Source organism: Oxyura jamaicensis, chromosome 18 (genome assembly GCF_011077185.1).
Source record: "Oxyura jamaicensis isolate SHBP4307 breed ruddy duck chromosome 18, BPBGC_Ojam_1.0, whole genome shotgun sequence".
Classification (NCBI taxonomy): Eukaryota; Metazoa; Chordata; class Aves; order Anseriformes; family Anatidae; genus Oxyura; species Oxyura jamaicensis.
Genome location: NC_048910.1, coordinates 6,191,516 through 6,209,737, shown reverse-complemented (window position 1 = coordinate 6,209,737; position 18,222 = coordinate 6,191,516). Strand labels below are relative to the sequence as shown.

At 51.2% G+C, this 18,222-nt stretch overlaps 2 protein-coding genes across 3 annotated transcripts in view; one reads left to right on the top strand and one right to left on the bottom strand.

Annotated features, from left to right (window-relative positions):
- Nucleotides 1–1,472: 1,472 nt before the first annotated feature.
- NAT9 (N-acetyltransferase 9 (putative)) lies at nt 1,473–5,508 on the bottom strand. Its single transcript, XM_035342359.1, has 7 exons — nt 5,459–5,508; nt 4,759–4,896; nt 3,901–4,010; nt 2,678–2,818; nt 2,401–2,460; nt 2,123–2,217; nt 1,473–2,037 (listed from the first exon to the last, which is right to left on the bottom strand). The coding sequence occupies exons 2-7, from the start codon at nt 4,833–4,835 to the stop codon at nt 1,891–1,893; spliced, it is 630 nt and encodes a 209-aa protein (XP_035198250.1). The 5' UTR covers nt 4,836–4,896; nt 5,459–5,508; the 3' UTR covers nt 1,473–1,890.
- A 1,272-nt stretch (nt 5,509–6,780) lies between these two features.
- TMEM104 (transmembrane protein 104) overlaps nt 6,781–18,222 on the top strand; it is a 38,785-nt gene continuing 27,343 nt past the window's right edge. The window contains exons 1-7 of one of the 2 annotated variants that reach the window (XM_035342349.1): nt 6,781–6,897; nt 8,856–8,977; nt 10,929–11,010; nt 11,948–12,050; nt 12,458–12,538; nt 16,832–16,931; nt 17,716–17,824. In XM_035342349.1, coding sequence (XP_035198240.1) covers nt 6,853–6,897; nt 8,856–8,977; nt 10,929–11,010; nt 11,948–12,050; nt 12,458–12,538; nt 16,832–16,931; nt 17,716–17,824 — 642 coding nt within the window. In that variant the 5' untranslated portion in view covers nt 6,781–6,852. The remainder of the gene's footprint in view (nt 6,898–8,855; nt 8,978–10,928; nt 11,011–11,947; nt 12,051–12,457; nt 12,539–16,831; nt 16,932–17,715; nt 17,825–18,222) is intronic. The other variant, XM_035342350.1, reaches the window with a different exon arrangement.

Below are 18,222 nucleotides of genomic sequence, written 5' to 3'. Positions count from 1 at the left end.
CCCTACAGCTGCCCAAAGGGAGCCGCGGCACCCCTCCAGCAGCAGGCCCCACTCCCCATGTTTTCCCCAAGGACTCTGCCCTAGCAGCTCTGGATCAGAACAGGCTGGTGTCAGGATCCCGAAGAAGTCAAAAAAAGGAGCGTGATGCCGTCAGGTTCTGCAAATGCTGTCCTGGAGAACAAAATCCACTCCTGCCCAACTGGTGTTGAAGAGCCTGAGACTCACTAGGCCTTGTCACTTCGATCCCAGCTGTAAGTAGAGCTGCTCTTGCTTTATCACTGCACAAAGCTTTTGCTACAACAAAATCCCTGTGAAATACTTGTTTAAAATACTACTGTACACGCTTGGTTCTTACACTCAGTTGTAATAGTATTCATAGTGCTGATTTCTTTAACTGAACTAAAATTGGAAAACTCTGACTCCCAGGCCCTAAAAATACTGCTAAAGCGGCACTAAAAATTCCAGAGTCTACCAGTCTCTGATAACAACAGCACTGTGCAGATCTGAAAGCTATTATCTGATACTTCGTAACTGGAACAAATCATTTCTGGTCTAGAATTAGCCATTACAGCTGCCCTTACAGTGGGGGAACACCCCATGAGTTATCCTCCCCACCTCTTCTTTGAGCCAGCTTCCCTGCTACGGAGAGCACGCTGAGTCGGGCAGGGAAGGTCAGGTTAAATAACTGCATTAAAAACTGTCCAGAATGAGTCAGACAAATGGCTCTTTTTCAGCAACAGACCTCGGATGTATCACAGGCTGACTCTTGCCCAAAGGTTTCTGCCCCAGTGAGCGATGCTTGCAGCCTGCCCCCCGAGCTGCCTTGAAGAGGGAAATCACTTTTCTGTTCTCCTTCTCCTTGCTGTGATAATGACAGATGAAATGAAGTGAAATACTGCTTCCCAGATGATGACCTGAGGTTTCCAGGTCCGCACTTGTACCAAGCGCCCGTGTGCCCAGGCACAGGTCTGAGCAGAGCAGGGTTTTGTCTCGGTAGCCTCCTGCAGCTGCCAGTTCCCCTGGTTATGTAGAAATCACGGAGAGGCTGTGCTCTGGTCTCGCTTGGCTGATACTGGTGGTTTTAATCACGTTTAACAGGCTGACTCCTTCAATCTTTGTAGTTCTGTTGTGAAGCAGCAGCGTTTTGGGGGACTCAAGAGGGGCTGTGGTATTCCACCGGTCTGTGCCATCGTTCCTTGTGAGAAAACTCTATCCTGGCCCTCTTTGAGCAGAGTGACCAGCCAGGTATTCCTCACCTCACTAATTCCCTTATCACCCCAGCTCCAGAGCTGAAAGGGGGCCAGCACTTTTCCCTTTCACCCTCACCTCAGCCTCTCTAACCTCCAGCACCCAGCAGCGCCCAGCAAATAGGGAAATAGGGTTCAGAGTCCCAGAAAGGAGGCTTTGTTGGCCTCACCACCCTTTCACCACCCAAAGAAAGCCCCACTGCTCCCAGGTCATGCTTAGGAACCTCAGTTTTTTTTTATTTTTATTTTTTTATTATTCAAGAAAGAGCAGAGCCACCAGAGTTCTCAGACTTCTGTGTCGCACTGATGAATCCTGCTCTAAGGGAAGTAGGAACAGTGGGTACTGCCTGTCCACAAACTGGTTGCACCAGGAATCAATTAGCTGCTGGTGATTTCGGCTGTGCTGGAACAGCACGTTAAAGTTACGGAGTCATTCCCAATCAGGTCTGTGAGTTAGTGGCTGTTCGCCAGGTCCAAATTTCAGGCAGTATTCCGGGCTGTTGCAAGATAAGTGCAAAGGTGACCAGATGACAACGTAACCAAAGGAGACAGACCAAAACAATGCGGAGGTGTCATCCACGCTCAGACCTCCCAACAGGGTCAGCTCCTCCCTGGAACCCAGGCCTGTGCTTGGCTGTACCCATCAGGTCTCCAGCTCTCTGGCTGGCAGCTTCACTTCACTGTAGGTTTTCTTCTCCATGTGGCTTGTCTGGTCCAGGAGCCATCGCTTCTCTTCATCGCTGACATCCAGCCTCAGTGTCACCTCTTGGAAAACGCTGTTCATGGCAACCTGGACCACGCAGAAGAAAAAAAGCTCAGTCCCAGTCATAGGACAAATGCTGCTCATGTCCTCTGGGTAGGAGTTGGCACCACACCTCCTTAAAATGAAGCTTCTTGAACATGCAAATACTGGCTTCGTTTTCCTGCCCGATCTTAGCCTCAAATTTGGAGATGCCCAGGTCTGTCACTCCTACAGAAGAAACCAGAAAGACAAGCATTCCTGTTACCTGCTCAGCTGCCACATCTACAAAGACACAGGACTCCAGTTTCTGAGGCAGGCGCACCCCTTACTACTATCTACATCACCAGGAAGACGTGCTTCTAGATCACATCACAACTCTGCTCGCATCCCTGTGCCCTGGGCTATCCTTACCGTAGGACATCATCATCAGAGTTGCCTCCTTGCCAAATCCTCTGCCACGGTAGCTGGGCTCTGAAAGGGAGAGCCACAGAAATCAGCACCCTGTTAGGTGAGACAGGTCAGCTGTGCTGGGTACTTTTCAGAACAGGCTGTGTCCCAGGCCAGCAACGGATGCTGATCAGGACTCAAGGGCTAAGGTAAACCAACGAGAATAAAAATCTGCCCTCAGTAACATCGCTCTGGCTTTAGCCAAGGTGACAAAGGCCCAAGCTAGCAAGCAGAACCTTACCTGCAATCATAATTTCAATCTCCCCCAAAGTCGGATCCTCAGTGTCGGTGAGGAAGAGATTCACATCCCCCACCATGCAGTCCTCCTCCCCACGTGCCTGCCCAGACCAGCGCTCCGTGTCCAGCACAATGAAGGTGCACTCTGTGGAGAACAAAAAAGAAGCAACATTCTCACGGCACGCTACGAATTATTCACAAAGTACTGAAGGATGAAATCAAAGGCATGCAACGGGCAAAGGAACAGCGGTTTCCACATGTTAGCAGTGAGGAAGAGGTAATAATTGCGCCTCCCACGCCAAGCATGCCTGCTCCCGTCCCGAGAAACATAAGAAATCTTCAGAAAAACCCGCTGTGAGCACAAAGGATTGTGCAGCCACTAAGACTAGAAACAGCCTGTGTAAGGAGCATGAAAACTTTAATTCCCCGACTGAGGTCTCGCTGCTTTGTCTCTCTGCAGCAAGTTCGGGCGAATAATTGTTTAGTGCACAAGGATCACCCAGTGATTCACCCAGTCCACTTTACTGCTGCTCTCAACAAAGCTTTTAATGCCAGCTAAGATCTCCAGACTGAGATCTTTGCCAGCCTTGGTATTTTGCAGCTCACTGTATTTCTACGAGGCTTTTATGAGCACTGATTCATTACCTGTAATAGAGCCAGGGAACCAATTCAGTCAACAAATCTCAACCAGGTAATTAAAAAGTAATTTGAATCCCAAGGAGAAATACAACTCCCTTCCACCTTTTTACGATGATCAGCCCTGGGGAGTGGTGACGGTGCTGGAGAAGCTCAGCAGATAATGCTGTGTGAATTAAATCATCATTACCTTTGAAAAACTGCACAAAAAGGACACCAGCAGCTCTGTACAGTGTAACCCCGAGCACAGATCGGCTACAAACATGCACTGAACTCCCTAAAAAGTTACCAGGTCCATATTCCCCTTGCTCCAAACTATTGCTGTTCATCTGACTCCGAATACTGAAGACGAAGAAACCCAGAGCCCCACAAAGAACAGAAACTGTGGAGGTGGTCGGTGGCCTGAGCAAGGCAACGTGCTGAGGTGCTAAGGCAAAGCCGGCTGAATGAAAGCTGGTCTCACAGCCCCCCGGGCTCAGTTAGCAAAGCCCTCTCACCAGGCACTCTCAGCCCACCCTGTGTCCTTTACGGGACAGAGAGGGGCCCGCTCCCCACTGCCACCCACTCCTGGAAGGTGTTTGAGACCCTCACTGTCTGCGTCGTCCCGCCAGCTGCGCTGCATCTCGTACTCCTGCTCCAGGCTCAGCGGCTCGGAGGCGGTCAGGCGCTGCAGCTCCTCTGACTGCATCCACTCGTGGTACCTGACAAAGACACCGGGGCAGACCCTTGGCTTAGCGGCAGCACCTCAGGGCCGTTTCCACGAGTGCTCCAAGGATCTGCCCGTGCCCTGTCGCGAAGGTGTTCTGGAAATATTAGCCTGGCGTTCACAGCAACTCGAAAGTGCAAGCTTCGTGCTTATGTAAAACAGGAGCCGGCCATCTCCTTGGAAATTCAGCCCGGTTTGTGCGTCCTGTAGCTTTGTGTGGAAGCACCATGACGTGAGCTTGATGTTTTTAGGAGTGCTGACCCAGCAGCACCAAGGGTCAGGATTTCAGCCCGGCTGATTTCGATACAGCCTCACCGTACCACCGACAACTTGACTAACACTGCCACCTTTGTGCAGAGCCGGCAGCTGCCCAGGGCAGCGCTTTACAAAGCGCACGGATCAGAGGTTTGTCTGCCTGGCGTTACCCATTGAAGTCGTGCTATTCCCCGGCCGTTACAGGAAGATTCCCGTGAACATCAGAAGCGCTGGCTGTTCGCACACAGCCAGGCGTTTCCCTCTCTGTGGATACGCAGCAGTCCTGGCAAAAAGCACAGACCTGCAGGGATGACTGCTGGGAGCAGGGCGGGCACAGCTTACTGTTTTTCTACAGCTTTCTTTCTTTTTTTAATTTCTGTGCTGTTCCCATGGGGAAGAGGCCCCTGCAGCTGCCACGCCAGCACCCCTTCCGAACAACACGCTAAAAAAGGGAAGTGAAACCAGACCGGAGGACGCGAGCCACGTACCGGGGCACGTGTGCCGGGGTGTACGGCACCAGGGTCACCCTCGTCCCTTGCAGCACGGTGTCCTGGTTAATCCTCATGGCCCCAGACGTGGCCGTGTGCCTGCCACACAGCCCAGGGGTGGCACGGCGCTCGCTGGAGCTTTCTGCAAGGCAGCGGGGGCAGCTCCAGCCGTGTGGATGGGGCTCGGACAGATGCCCGGGGCTGGGATAGGGGGCTGTAGGGGGGATCTGGGGCTGGGATCTGGAGCTATGGGGGGAGCTGGAATCCAGAGCTATGGGAAGATCTGGGGCAGAGATCTGGAGCTATGACGGGATCTGGAGCTGGAATCCGGAGCTATGCAGAGATCTGGGGCTGGGACTGGGGGCTGTGGGGGGATGCAGGGCTGGGATCTGGGGCTTTGGGGGGATCCGGGGCTGTGGGGTAATTTGGGTTTGGGATCTAGAGCTTTGAGGGGATCTAGGACTGGGATAGGGGGCTGGGATCTGGAGCTATGGGGGGGATGAGGGGCTGCAGGGGGGATCCAGGGCCGGGATCCGCGGCTGTGGTCCAAGGCTGTAGGGAGATCTGGGGCTGGGACCTGGGGCTATGGGGGGATTTGAGGCGGGGATCTGGGGCTATGGGAGGATCCGGGGCTGGGATCTGGAGTTTTAGGGGCGCCCCGCGGCCGTGCCCCGTGCCCGTGCGGTGCCGGCTCCGCGGCCCCTACCTGCGCCGCCTCCTCCCGCGCATGCGCACCCCCCCCCGCTCACCCCTCCCACCCCGACGTGGCCCCTTGGCCCCGCCCCTTTCCCTTCCTCCCTCCCACGTGACCCCGCCCCTCCAATCCGCGGGCGAAGGAGCGGGGCCTGGTCACGTGCGCGGAAGACTTTTCCCCCCCCGCCGCCCCACGCCCCTATTTCCCGGGCCGCGCGTGCGCAGTGAGGGGCCCGGGGGGCGGCCCCGGGGCAGGGCCGGGAGGCGGAGGAGGGGGGCGCCGTCAGCCGGTAAGGGGGGCCCTGGGCCTCGGGGGTGGCTGCTCGTCCTTCTCGGGGCTGCAGCAGGGCGGGTGAGGGGGTCCCGGGGGGGTTTGGGGGTCCCGGGGGGTTCCCTGTGGGGGGACACCGGAGGTCCCGGGGGGCTCTGGGGTCCCTATGTGGGGCTTGGGGTCCCTCCGTGGGGTCCCTGGGGGTTCCTGTGGGGTCCCTGTGGGGCTTGAGGTCTCTGTGTGGGGTTCCTGGAGGATCTGGGGTCAAAGTATGGGGCCCCTGGGGGTCCCTGTGGGGTCTTGAGGTCCCTGTGGGGTCTGGGAACCCTGTCTGGGGTCCCTGTGTGAGGCCCCTGTGCGGTCTGGGGTCTCTGTGTGGGGCCCCCGGAGGTCCCTGTGGGGGTCTGGGGTCTCCGTGTGGGGCCACTAGGGGTCTATGGGGGTCTGGGGTCCCTGTGTGGAGCCCCTTGGGGGTCTGGGGTCCCTTTGTGGTCCCTTTGCTCTCTGTGGGGTCTGGGCTCCCTGTGTGGGATCACCGGGGGCTGGTGGCACTCCGAGCCCCCCCCCCCCAGTGTGTGTGTTGCTGCCTCTCTCCCCGGGGCTCTGCCAGGCGGTGGAGGTTCCCCCAGATACTCATGCGTTCAAAGCCCCGGTGCTGTGGGGCTGCTGCCAGCTGCCTGCTATTTTCTACCCCCGAGGTCGTTCGGGGAGGCCGGGGGCTGCCTCAGCTTGCCCCGCTTGGCAGCAGCCCTGTGCTCCTTAGGAGCAGCTGTGTGAGAAGCGAGGTTTGAGAGCATCCCTGGGGCAGGCGTGCTTCCTCCTGCGGTCTGAAACCTTCCTCTGGCTGGTTGGGACATCGCGTGCTGTGGAAGGGCAGGGCCCTCGGGTGCTTGTTTTAACCAGTTTAATTGGGCAGAGAACTTCTCGTAGTGCCGAGCCGTGTCGCTGCTGAGCCGGGTACTTCTGGTCCTGTGTCAGAAGAAAAGCGTGCAAAAGTTGCCTCGTGAGTTCCCCTTCTTCCTGACAAAGGTGGCACAACTTAGCTTGTTTTTGTCTTTCTTTAGGTAAAAGGTAACAGAAGTTGAGAACGCCCTCCCCGTTCTGCTCCCAGCCTCCCAGCTGCCTTCGCCATGGCCGGCGGCATTACCGATACGGGGGAGCTTTACTCGCCTTACGTAAGTCCTGCGCTTCGGGCTCACCGCCGGCCGGCGTGTTCTTACTCAGAAGTCTTCTCAAAATCCTCTTCTTTCAGCACGGTTTGTGTTGTCATTTCCCACTTCCCCGTGCACATAACCTCAGTGTTTCAAGAGGTGGTGGAGGTCAAAGGCTGCTCCAAGATGCTTCGTGCTTGTAGGGTTTTGGTTCTTTTACAACATCGCACGTTCCTTTATGTGCTGTAAAGGATGGTGTCTGCTTAAGGTATAGGTTCTTAAAATGTGCTGAGAAAAGCTTCGTGTCCGGTATCAGCTCTTGCATCCTTCTACTGGTTGCTCTTCAGCATTTTCATCAGCACAAATTGTCCCGTGAAGCTCGCTTGAACAGGGAAAATTGTGATGTGGAAATAGTGCCTTTTTTTTTCTTTTAAGAAATCCAGAGGAAAATCGCATATAAAATAACAGCTACAAATAAGTAAATTTTACTAATTTATTTTAACCCCCTCCATTTAAAGTTGGCAATCAAGACGTTTCTTCTGTATCACGCCCCATGAACACACAGAACCAATTACTTCTTCATTATGTTACTGGAAATACAGTTTTGATAGCCACAAGCGTTCACGTAGTGTCAGCTCTTAGATCAGCGCTTTGCAAACAGTTTTCCCCCAAAATCCCACAGATGACTAAATAAAGAACCAGTACTGAATTCTTTCAGATGTTCTGAAACTTTCATTCCCATGTTAACGATTGAGTTTAGACTGCAGAAATAGGTCATGGCAGAGAAAATAGAGAACAAGTCGGTAACTGGGGTGTCCGGACCCTAAAGAATGAGGGTCCCGTTTACATCAGTGGGGTAGGAATTTCCTAGAGGCTCATCTCAAAGTCCAGAGCGCTCTCTCCTCTCTGCCTGAAGGTGTCCAGCTAGGCTGAATGCACAAGCACCCATCTCACCTCGGCCTACTTGACTGCAGTCAAGGAGAATCACCTGAGTGTTTTATAAGGAGTCCTTCACTGAAGTGAGTCGTGGCCCCGGGCACTCGAGCAGGAGGTGTGCTTGGGGAATGACAGCTGCGCCAGCCGAATGAGAAGAACTTTCCCGCGAGCTGCGGTGGCTGACTTGTCCTGGGAGAACCATCGGGAGACGAAATTGCTCCGCTTGTGTTAGTGAATGTAGGGCGGGAGAGCGTGCGGGGTCTCTGGGGAACGGTTCTGGTATCAATTTCTTCACGCTCAGAAAAATGTACTCAGACATAGCTCTTCACTGACTCTCCTCTAGGGAGAGACTGACCTGTATTAGGGAAAAAAAAAGAGAAAACATCAGCAACAACGAACTTTGGGGCAATCTTCATGAGTTCAGCTAAATTTGCCGTCTGGGGGTGCTGTCCAGGTGCACAGTTACCTTTTTGCCCTGGGCCAAAAAAAAAAAAGGCGGTTGCTAGAGATGATAAAAATCCTTTCCCCTCCAGAAGTGAAATGGCTTTTCCAGAGTGCTGAGTCGCTTACTGGCAAAGCGGCAAGCAGGCTTTGGATTACGGTTCTGTTTGGATGTTGCCTGCTTGCTGAAGAATAATGAAGAGTAAGACATCCCGGAAGGGAACTCTTGTACGTGGTCGTAAGTACTTAGAAAATAACGAGAGACCCAAACCCACGTTGTAGACAATTCTGATAGAAGCTAATGGATGCTAAAGCAAGCAAAGCTCCCGTCCTTTTTAACTTTGGAAGTTAGAAGGAAAAAATATTTTAAAATTAGAAAAATGGAGAAGGAATTGCGGTCTTTTCACGAAAAATGAGCTGTAACTTGCTTTGTTCTCTGGTTATCAGTCTCCTAGGATCTTTGTCTCTAACATGGGCTTGGTCCCACCCTGCTTGCTCACAGATCGCTCTCTCCATTTGAATTAGTGTGTGCGTGTGTACGTGAGGGGGTTTGGATGATCTCTGGCGAAGCTGCAGACTCACGTTGGATTCTGTGGATGTTGCAGGTCGGTCTGGTTTACATGTTCAACCTTATCGTCGGGACAGGAGCTCTAACCATGCCCAAGGCGTTTGCGACAGCGGGGTGGCTGGTCAGCCTTGTGCTCCTCATGTTCCTGGGCTTTATGAGGTAGGATGTGGGTATGTGTCTTCAGGAGATTGGGGGGGGGTTCAGTTCAGGAGCCCTAAGAACAGCCCTGAGACTTAGGCTGCTTTTCGCAGGGCTCCTGTCCCTCTGCTGTTTGAGCGCTGATCTCCGCAGGCCTGCAGAAGTTATTTGGAGGGGTGTGTTTTCTGCCTGCCTGGGATGTGGTGCTGCACCCCATCTCCTGACTGAGGGAAAGATTTTTCTCTAGTCCAGAGCCTTTTGGGACCTCTCTCCCAGCTTCTTTTTTCCTTTCCTGTACTCCCTGTGCACATCCCTTGCTTGCCTATGTCACAGATCAGTTCCCCAGATGTTACCCAGGTTACAAGTGACGTGGGTTCATTTCTTTGCCTCGGGAGTTGCAGGTGTGAAGCAGACCTCTTGTTTTATCTTGGCTCCTGGCGGTGCTAGGGCAGCTGCAAGCGTGTCGGGCGAACAAACGGCCGCGTGGCTGGCCTGGCTGCCGCCTGCCCTTTGCTGCTTGAGACCTTGGAGCAGGTCTCATGACTTTGGAGCTGGTTTGCCACCAGCTTCTGCTCAGCTGCCTGTGTCCCTGCTGGAGCAGCAGGTGGAGCTGAAGGCTGCTGATAGAGCGGTGGTGTCCAGGCAGCTTGAGATTCTCCAGTTATCGACAGAGCTGTCATCTTCCCGACAAGCTGCGTATCCCTGCTCGTTTCTTGCTTGGTTTACAAATAAATAAGAGTAAAATTCCCCTCCTGCTGTTGGTAAGAACAGAATTTAGAAGTTCTTTTCTTGCGAATAACTAGTTCTGAACGTGCCTTTGGTGCACAGGCAGTGCTTTTCAGACCCGTTAGGGGCTTCTAAACAGGGGTAGCCATGCTCAGTACTGTCTGTGTTAACGCTTCTAAATTCCCCACCTCAAAGCTTCAGAGGCTCGATTGAGATGTCAGCTGTGGCAGCACCAGTAGCGGAGCTTTGTAAGCGGCCCTTCGAGATACTTGTTTCAAAGCACAGATTTAGCTTGTGGAATGCAGCACTAGCGGGCAGTCCGTCAAGGTCAGCAGAAGAGCACGAGTTTCCAAACCTGGGTGCCACAACCAGACCGAACTGAAAACAGAGCCTGAAGTACTCAGTGCTCTGGGAGCTGCGTTGCTTTTGTCCCAGTGCTGGTGCTCGGCTTCCTCTTGCCCTCTGGGCAGTGACCCTTCAGCGCAAGAAGAATCCGTGCAGAAATTGCTACGTGGGCCTCAGAACAGGGCTGCTTTCTTTTATTCCGGCAAAATTAATCTCTCGCTTGAGCTTGATAAATGAGTCCAATTCCTGAAACAGCAAAGCCACTCTAATGCCTTAACTGAGATTGATTTGAAGTTTTTTTTTTTTAATTACAGGACTGTTTAGCTGAGATAACGACATGCTTTCCATGGAAGCATCAGTGACTGTGGCTGTCCCATTGCCAGCTTTTCCCATGGCCTCCAGCAAAGAGTGTTTGCATATAGATGCGATCTGCCCCTCTGTCTTGTATTGCTTTGTTTCTAATGCCATTTGTAAGAGTCTTTAGGGCAGCGTAGTACCTCTGCCCCAGGCTGTGATGGATAGACTTCATAACAGGACTGTGCTAGTCCAGGGTTCCTTCTCCCTTTCAGGGCCCAGCTTTCTAACGAGGGGGAAACTCCTCTTGTCTTCCCAAACCCTCAAAACTACTATCAAGGTGTTTTCCAGCTACCTAACGTCTCCTGATATCTGAAGGCATGTATATTTTTACTGCATTTTGTTCTCTGCTTGACCACCTCCATCTCAAGAGCAGACGGCAGCAGGGCGCTGAGCAGAAACTCTGAGATAGCGGGAGGGCGCCAAGTTGGTGAAAGCAGTTCTGTTTACTTGGTGTTTGCCCCTGCAAGCAGTGAGAATAATTCTCCGTGTATCTTAAGCGACAATGCTTGACTGTTGTTGATATTAACTGCATTTCTCTCCCAAGCTATATGACTACCACGTTTGTGGTGGAGGCCATGGCTGCTGCAAATGCCCAGCTGCGATGGAAGAGAATGGAAAAACGCAAGGTTTGTGTGGGGTTTCATTTTCCTTTTTCTGGTGCTTTTATCACATAAGGCTTGCCTGAGATTCCTCTGTCTTTGCCTCGCCTCATTAATAACTCTAATAAAGGAATAGATTTCCACTCTATGGAACTTCGCAGTGTAAAATATGACTTTTAGTTCCCTGTGGGGTTGCTCATTAAAGACAGGATTTTCTGCTCCAGCTTTGAAAAATCTCTTGTCTGCTCACATTTCTTACTGGATGTGCTCTCCTTGCCCTGAAGCGTTGCTCAGCGAGTGTGGAGAGGTGGCAGGCAATATATCGGTGCCATTTGGAGTGTGCCAGGTTCTATAAATCCTCGCTGAGCTCAGGTCACTTAACTGGGACAGGCGGGAACGTCCTTGCTGCCAGTCAGGATGTGTCCCAGGGAGTGGACAGTCCTGAAGTATGTCCTTGCTGGAAAATTTGCTTGTGGCTTTTTGGATCCTGGCTTTAGTGGCTTTTCTGGATCAGTGTGAAGTATGACTGTTTGCACTGATTTAGATCCCTGCCTGTATGCTGTTGGGCTGGAGTTACGAGATGTCACAGCCAGACAGGGCAGAAATGGCCAATAAAAACACTAAGATTTCTTTTCCCAGGTCTGTAACCTTGTAGATCTGCCAGACACTTCTGACTTCCTTGTGCCACGTATCACCGTGTGAATCGGGCACTGTTGCTGTGTGACCTGCTAAGAGCAGAGCCTGGCACTCACCTAAGTCTGCCCTGCTAGTGCCCTTTTCTGCTCTCCAGTGTCTCAAGCCTGGGCTGAGGGCTCCTGCTTGCCCCTGCTTGCTAGCCTGTCCTGCCCAGCCCTGCATGGGATCCACCTCTGAGGTGCTGGAAATGAGGCCGTGGCACTGGTGGTGCCACAGGTTGTGCTGTAGGTAGTAGAAATCTCAGCAGTGGTCTGTCCTTTTCTTCCAGGAGGATGATGAGGATGAGGATTCTTCCTCTGGAGTATCTGACAGTGATGTTCTCCTCCAAGATGGCTACGAGCGAGCGGAGACACGACCTATCCTGTCAGTTCGTAAGTACCTGCTTCATGCTTTCACTGTCTGGGACTTCTCTGCAGGCAGCATTCCCGTGACCCCCAGTAAGCAGAGCAGGACTCTTCTATCCATTTTGCCCTTAATTTCACATTTGCATCCCAAAGACCTTAGCGCTTGCAAGATAAGGCTCATTGAGAATTCAGTTTACCTTCTGCAGTCTGATAAAGATCTCTTCCCTCTAGGTCACTAAGACGAGAACACCTTATTTTGAAAACACTTTAAACTAACTTCAGCAGTGATTAGACCAGTGACTGCAGCTGTGGAGTGGTAGATAGTACGTAGTGTCCTTCAAGCTACTGCTGGAGCTTCTTGGGTGTCTTCAGATAGTCTGGCCTCTGTTTTTACTCGAGGGACTAGTTAAAACCTTCTTGTTTTCAACTTGCAGAGAGACGTGGCTCACCCAATATCTTTGAAATTACTGAAAGGGTGGAAATGGGCCAGATGGCTTCCATGTTCTTCAATAAAGGTAAGTGATTCACGCGTTTCAAAGGCCCTCGCAGTCCTGCTGCGTGCTGTGTGTATGTCTTTTGTTAAGTCTCAGTGCTCCTCAGTGTGGGTTTGCATCCTGAGTTTGTGATGGTTCCCTCCAAGAGTGTTGTTCTTTACCTGCAAACTATCCGTCCCTCTGAGCAGTGTTGCTACAAAGCAGAATATTTGTGGGCCAGAACCTGCATGAAGGGGAGGGTGCTGTGGTGGTAGGGCCAAAAATACCGACTGTGGGTGGTTGGCTGAGATGGGTAAGCTTGTCAGTGCCTCTTCTGGCTGTTCTTAACCTAACCCTGTGCTGCGTCTGCCCTCTGTGATCGCTCTCTGCAGTGGTAGAGCCCCGCTGTATAGTTCACTGGTTCCGCCCTGGCAGCATTTGAGAAGAAAACACTTGTTTTTTTCCTGAACCCTGGGTCAGTCTGAAGGAGAGAGGCTTTGGGGAGAGCTCCTGAGAACAGCATGCGTCTGGGGGTGAGGGTCAGCTGCTGGGATGTGAACTACTGAGTCAGAAAGGGTCCCTGGTGAGCACATGGTAGGCAGATGTCTCGTCTTTTTGCTGTTAAGTCTTCTGTTGTGTATCAGGGAAGGAGCTTGTATCTATACCGCAATAAAGCCGTATCCATTGCTGCATACAATAGCAACACAAGTTACAACGTTAGGCATTCTGAAGCTGGGTGAGGAGTACATTTGAAATGCTGAGCAGAGCCAGAAAATCATCAGACACCATGGTTGTGCAATTTTGAGCCTGTCAGGCCCCATTTCTTGTGGACAGCGACGTTTTCTCTTGTTCGCTAGCCACTTTACAAAGATGTGATGGGCTGTTTTTTCCACTACATTACATCAGCGTTATGCCGTTCTAAGACTGCCTCTGAAGGACAGCTGGGCTTGAGGAGTGAAGATTGTTTGAGCTATATTATTGCTGATTTTAAAGTCCAGTTGGAAAAAAAGCTTCATTTCCCTATGTGCCCCTTGTGTGCTTTTGTAAATGTAAATCATTCAGGAGTATCAAACCCCACATTGAATCAGGCTGCCACTTCTCCGAGTGAGGAGAGGTGACTTGACTGTGCTGGAGACCAAGAAACATCTTGTTCCTAGTCTTGTCTGTTGCACTGAGATGCTCTGACTTCAGGCAAGCTTTTTGTCTGTGTTCTTTGCCATCTGTAAAACGCTGCGGATGCTTCCTTATCTCTCAGTACTCCTGTGAGGGTTAATATTAGGATGTTGCTTTGATAACAAGCCCTGGACCATGTGGCTCAGCAGTATCACTGAGGATTTAGGTATGGAGGCCTGTTCTGCTGCACGTGGACTGGGGGAACACACAGACGAGTCTCGGGCGGCCTCTTCTTTTCGTGTGCTTCCCAGGAAGATGGTGATAACCCCTCAGGTGAGCCAGGTGTCGGGCAGTTGTCCTCTAGAGGGCTTCTCTGCCTTGCTGCTGGCTGCTGCTCAGCCAGTAGAGGGTGCTGGGAATACACGGCCTCTGGGGTGCTGATGGAGGTTTCCCAGCGAAGTGATATTAACTGCTTGGCGTTCTGAACCTTAATCCCCCTTCTTAATGTTGTTTTAGCCAGAGTTATCTGATTTCTGTGTCAGGGATCCTCCCCCGGGCTGACTCGAGCTAGTGCCAAGGGATAAATCTGTGGGAAGTCAGCAGGAACAGCTGCAGGCTGGTGAGAGACGAGACAAAAGGTACGCAGAGCAAAGGGTCTGGGGCAGCTGTAAGTCACCTGCTGCTTTCCCCTCCTCTGTTCTCAGCAATGAGCTGTTGCTGAGTCCTGGTTCAGACACACTCAGGTCTGCTGAGCAGTTGCAGAGAGCAGACGGGTTAGGTGCCTCCCTCTGCAGATCCTGGCTGAAGTTTTCGTGCTGACAGATGCGCAGAAAGGCCTTGGCTAAGGGCAGTTGCTCAGTGACCCCTTCCTGCAGCCTAGTGCTGAGAAACTGGGTCATGCTAGGGAAGTCCTGGCTCCAAGCACCACCCTCTGCCGTTTGGGTTTTGCTCACCATATATGAAGTGTGGATCCAAAACCAAGGTGGCTGAGAGCTTTACAGCCTTCAGAGGGAAGGCTGGTGAAGGCTTTGTAATAGACCTTAAAGCCTCTGAGACCGAGGGAGTTCTCTGCTCTTTTCTCTTAACTTTTTTTCCTGAAACAATCTGACAGGAGTAGAATGTGCAGTCCTGGGAGGTAAGCCGAGGATAAATCTCCATCTCAGACTGTCTGCTTTCTTAAAGGGAGCTGTCCTAGGTTTGGGCAGTGGTGGGCCTGTATGCTCTTTTAAAAAAAAGCTGGCTCTGAAGAACTGCTTTTCTTTGTGATGTTGGGTGCTTTCTTCTGGGACCGAGCAGTCATTTGTTGCAGTAATGGAGTCTGGGCACATCTGTCATGCTGTCCCCCCACAGGAAGCCATTGATTTTCCCATTTTTGTCCAGTAATGAAAATATTGATCAGGGAGGATCAGTAGCAGCTTGTAAAAGAACTGGCAGTAGAATCTTCTTCCCCCTTTGGAGGGCACGAGTCAGGGAGAGGACTGCCACCGGGACCTCACGGGCAGAGAAATCCACTGGAACAGGGATATTGGGTGTGCTGGTGAGTGCCTGGTGGTGCTGCTGCAGCTGAGCTTCGTGTGTGAGCCCTATTTGGTGTATACACAAAAAAAAAACAGAGCAACTGAGGCCTGGTGTCAGTAGATTCTGCTCTGGGGATCTGCATCGAAGTCTGTCTAGCGCTTACTGGATTTTTCAGCTTCTGTCCTACGTCGGATATTTGTTATAATACTCAACCCTTTTTAATAGGGAATTGGAGAGATCTGGGAGGGAGTTGGCTCTCGTCTTCAGAATGATGCGGACTCCTTAGCTGTGCGGCCACCTTAAATCTTTCACAGAGGGGGAAAAAAAAGAAGGGACCTCTAAGAAATCTTCTGCCTATTTCTGGAGGGGCTGAAGATCTCCATTTATCTATTCAAACCAGGAACAGCTCTAGTGTGTTGGCTTAGTGCTTTATAGGAGCAGGGAAGTCGTCTTGCTGCTTCCCCACGCAGCCCTTTTTGTAGAAACGTACTGCTAAGTAGGCTCAGCACACTGAGTAATTTAACACGGGTGGAATGCCTGTGAATGGTTCCTGACACCCAGGGATCCAGGGACAGTATGATGGCGAAACGCAGGGTGAAACGTGAGGGCAACCAAGTGCTGTAGAAATATTAATCCCTGTTCCTGCAGTAATGACATTTTTATTTGATCGCTGTCATGTGAGTCTCGGAGAGGTGAATTGATTTGCCCAAGCTGCATTAGGATTAAGCATCAAGTGGTGTCACAACTGGGGAGTATGGGCAGGTTCCCTGAGCTGCTTTCCTTCAGTATCTGCTTCCCCAGTGAAACAAATTTGAGGCTTCTTTTTGTAGCTCACCTGTCTCTGAACTTAAATATGTTCCAGTTTGTTTTTCGCTGAGATTTATACCAGCTCTCTGGGAAGAAAAGAATCCCAGGGTCTCATCAATCATCTCTTTATTCCTGCTGATTTCAGCCCTCTGCAGCAGTGTCTTCCTGAGCCCAAGAAAGGCTGTTTTGTGCACCCAGATTGCCTGAGTAAGACGTTTCTAATCTCATAGCTGAAGGCAGAGCAAACTTAAACCACAGAAGAAAGCATTTGGGGCCAGGAACAGTGTTCATTGTGACACCTGGGTGTAGTAGGGCTGCAGAAAGAGTTTTAAAGCTTTGCAAGTTTGAATCTTGCCAAAGGATGCTGGTGTTAAGGAATCTCTAAAACAGCTCCACCTCAGCTGTGTGGAACTGGATCTCAGCAGGGCTAAATCCTTACTGCGAAGGTCCCGCAGGTCTGGTAGAGGCAGAGCACTAACAGCTCTCATTTCTTCACTTCGCCGTTCCTCAAGCTGTGTTCACACCAGGTCTGTCGCCACCAGCTAGCGTGCCTTTGACCCTTCCAGGTTGTCAGCTTCATCTGATCGCTCAATTAGGTGAGACCTGTGGCCTTGAGCATTGACTGGAGGATGGGTGTAAGCTCGAGCAGCTGGTGTGAAGGCCAGGTGTTTCAGGAGGCAGAGCTGAGCTCTGAGGCCTCATGTCCCATCGGTTCCCGTGCTGTAGCTGTCTCCTAACCTGCTGGTGTGACCCTTCTGTGCAGTTTGCTGCAGAAAAAATAAACTACAGAAAGAAATGGTCTTTTTTTTTTTTTTTTAAAGATGTTAAGAAACTTTTGTGAATTACTGGTTTAGAGTGCAGAGTCCAAGAATCCCCAGTATTTCTTTTTTCTTGCAGTGGGTGTCAACCTCTTCTACTTCTGCATAATTATCTACCTCTACGGGGACCTGGCAATCTACGCAGCGGCTGTGCCGGTCTCTCTTATGCAAGTGACCTGGTAAGTGTGCTTACTGCTGTGCAGTTACGTGCTAACAGGGACGAGGGCAGGTTTTGGGGCTTGACGGGGTGATAAGCCTGACTGGGTTCAGCTCTCCTCGCTGAAGACAAGCGGAGAAATGACTCGAGGACATCTCAATGCTTGTGCGTGGGAAGGTGAAGTTGTTCTGTATTCCCCACCCAAGTGCCTGCTGCAGGCTAAGCTGTTGTTGGATGCCTCAAATGTACCTGACCTGATTTCAGGTAAGTCCCTGGGTGTAAAGTACTTCAGCACCTTGCAGGCATGGGGCTCGTTGCTCGCTGGTTTGAATGCCATCCCCTATGCAGTATCTTAGCTTCTCTGTCTAGATAAGAGCTGGGAGGTGTGGTGCTTATCACGCTCGTGACCCGTGAGTGGTGGCACTACTTTGTGTTTACCTGATGAGCTCTGGGCTTGAGACAAGTTCCTTCCTAAAGAAATAGTGAAAGAGACTGGTTTGCTTGGATCTGGGCTGGGCTGCACTTGTGCTCAAAGCTTTGGAAAACTGCAGTGATCCACATGTGACCTCTAAACTTGCTGTTCTAATGACCAGACTTGTAACTGGGTAATCAAATAATTTGTCTCCAAATGCATGGTGATTTGCTCTGTTAAACAGTCCAGAAAATATAAGGGGTGTGTGCCTCCATCATGGAGGAAGGGAAGGTATACACATCTTGGGCCTCTGACCATTCCTCTTTCTTGAATGCAGGAGAGGGGACGACATCTGGCAGCTGATCACTGTCTTTTCTCCCTCCTTCTTTCCTAGCAGTGCCATTGGCAACCATTCTTGCAGCGTTGGAGATGGCACGAAGTACAACGATACAGACAAGTGCTGGGGGCCCATTCGAAGGATTGATGCTTACAGACTGTACCTGGTGAGTTTCTCTAACGGGAATGACCTTTGTTTTACTCGGCCTGCCTTCTGATGGGTGGTTTTTTTTCCTATAGAGATAACGTGGTGTAAGTGAACAGCAGAGGTGTGAAGCTTTCAGTTCCGTCTGACCTTATTAGCCAAATGCCTGTTTTCCAGTCTTGGTGACGTGTCTGTTTTAATTTGGTGGACATCAGAATAATTCTTGTGATCTCAAGTTTAAGTAGATCTGTCCTCGTTGTGGAGCTTTATATCGCGTAAGCAGGTGATGGGTCCATGACAAAGGTTTTCTTTAGTGTTTGGCTGAAGTAATTGTCACTTGGAGATAATTGTTCTCAATGTACTCAGGTATATTAAGCTCTCTTGAGTGCATTCTTTATGTGAATAAAATTGTTTATGCTA

Bases quoted from the DNA above. Each gene is read 5' to 3' on its own strand.
- NAT9 (XM_035342359.1), bottom strand. From the start codon at position 4,835: ATGAGGATTAACCAGGACACCGTGCTGCAAGGGACGAGGGTGACCCTG. The intron at 4,011-4,758 runs GTACGTGGCTCG...TGTCTTTGTCAG, and splicing joins ACCCCGGCACACGTGCCCCG to GTACCACGAGTGGATGCAGT. The intron at 2,038-2,122 runs GTGTGGTGCCAA...TGCGTGGTCCAG, and splicing joins AGAAGCTTCATTTTAAGGAG to GTTGCCATGAACAGCGTTTT.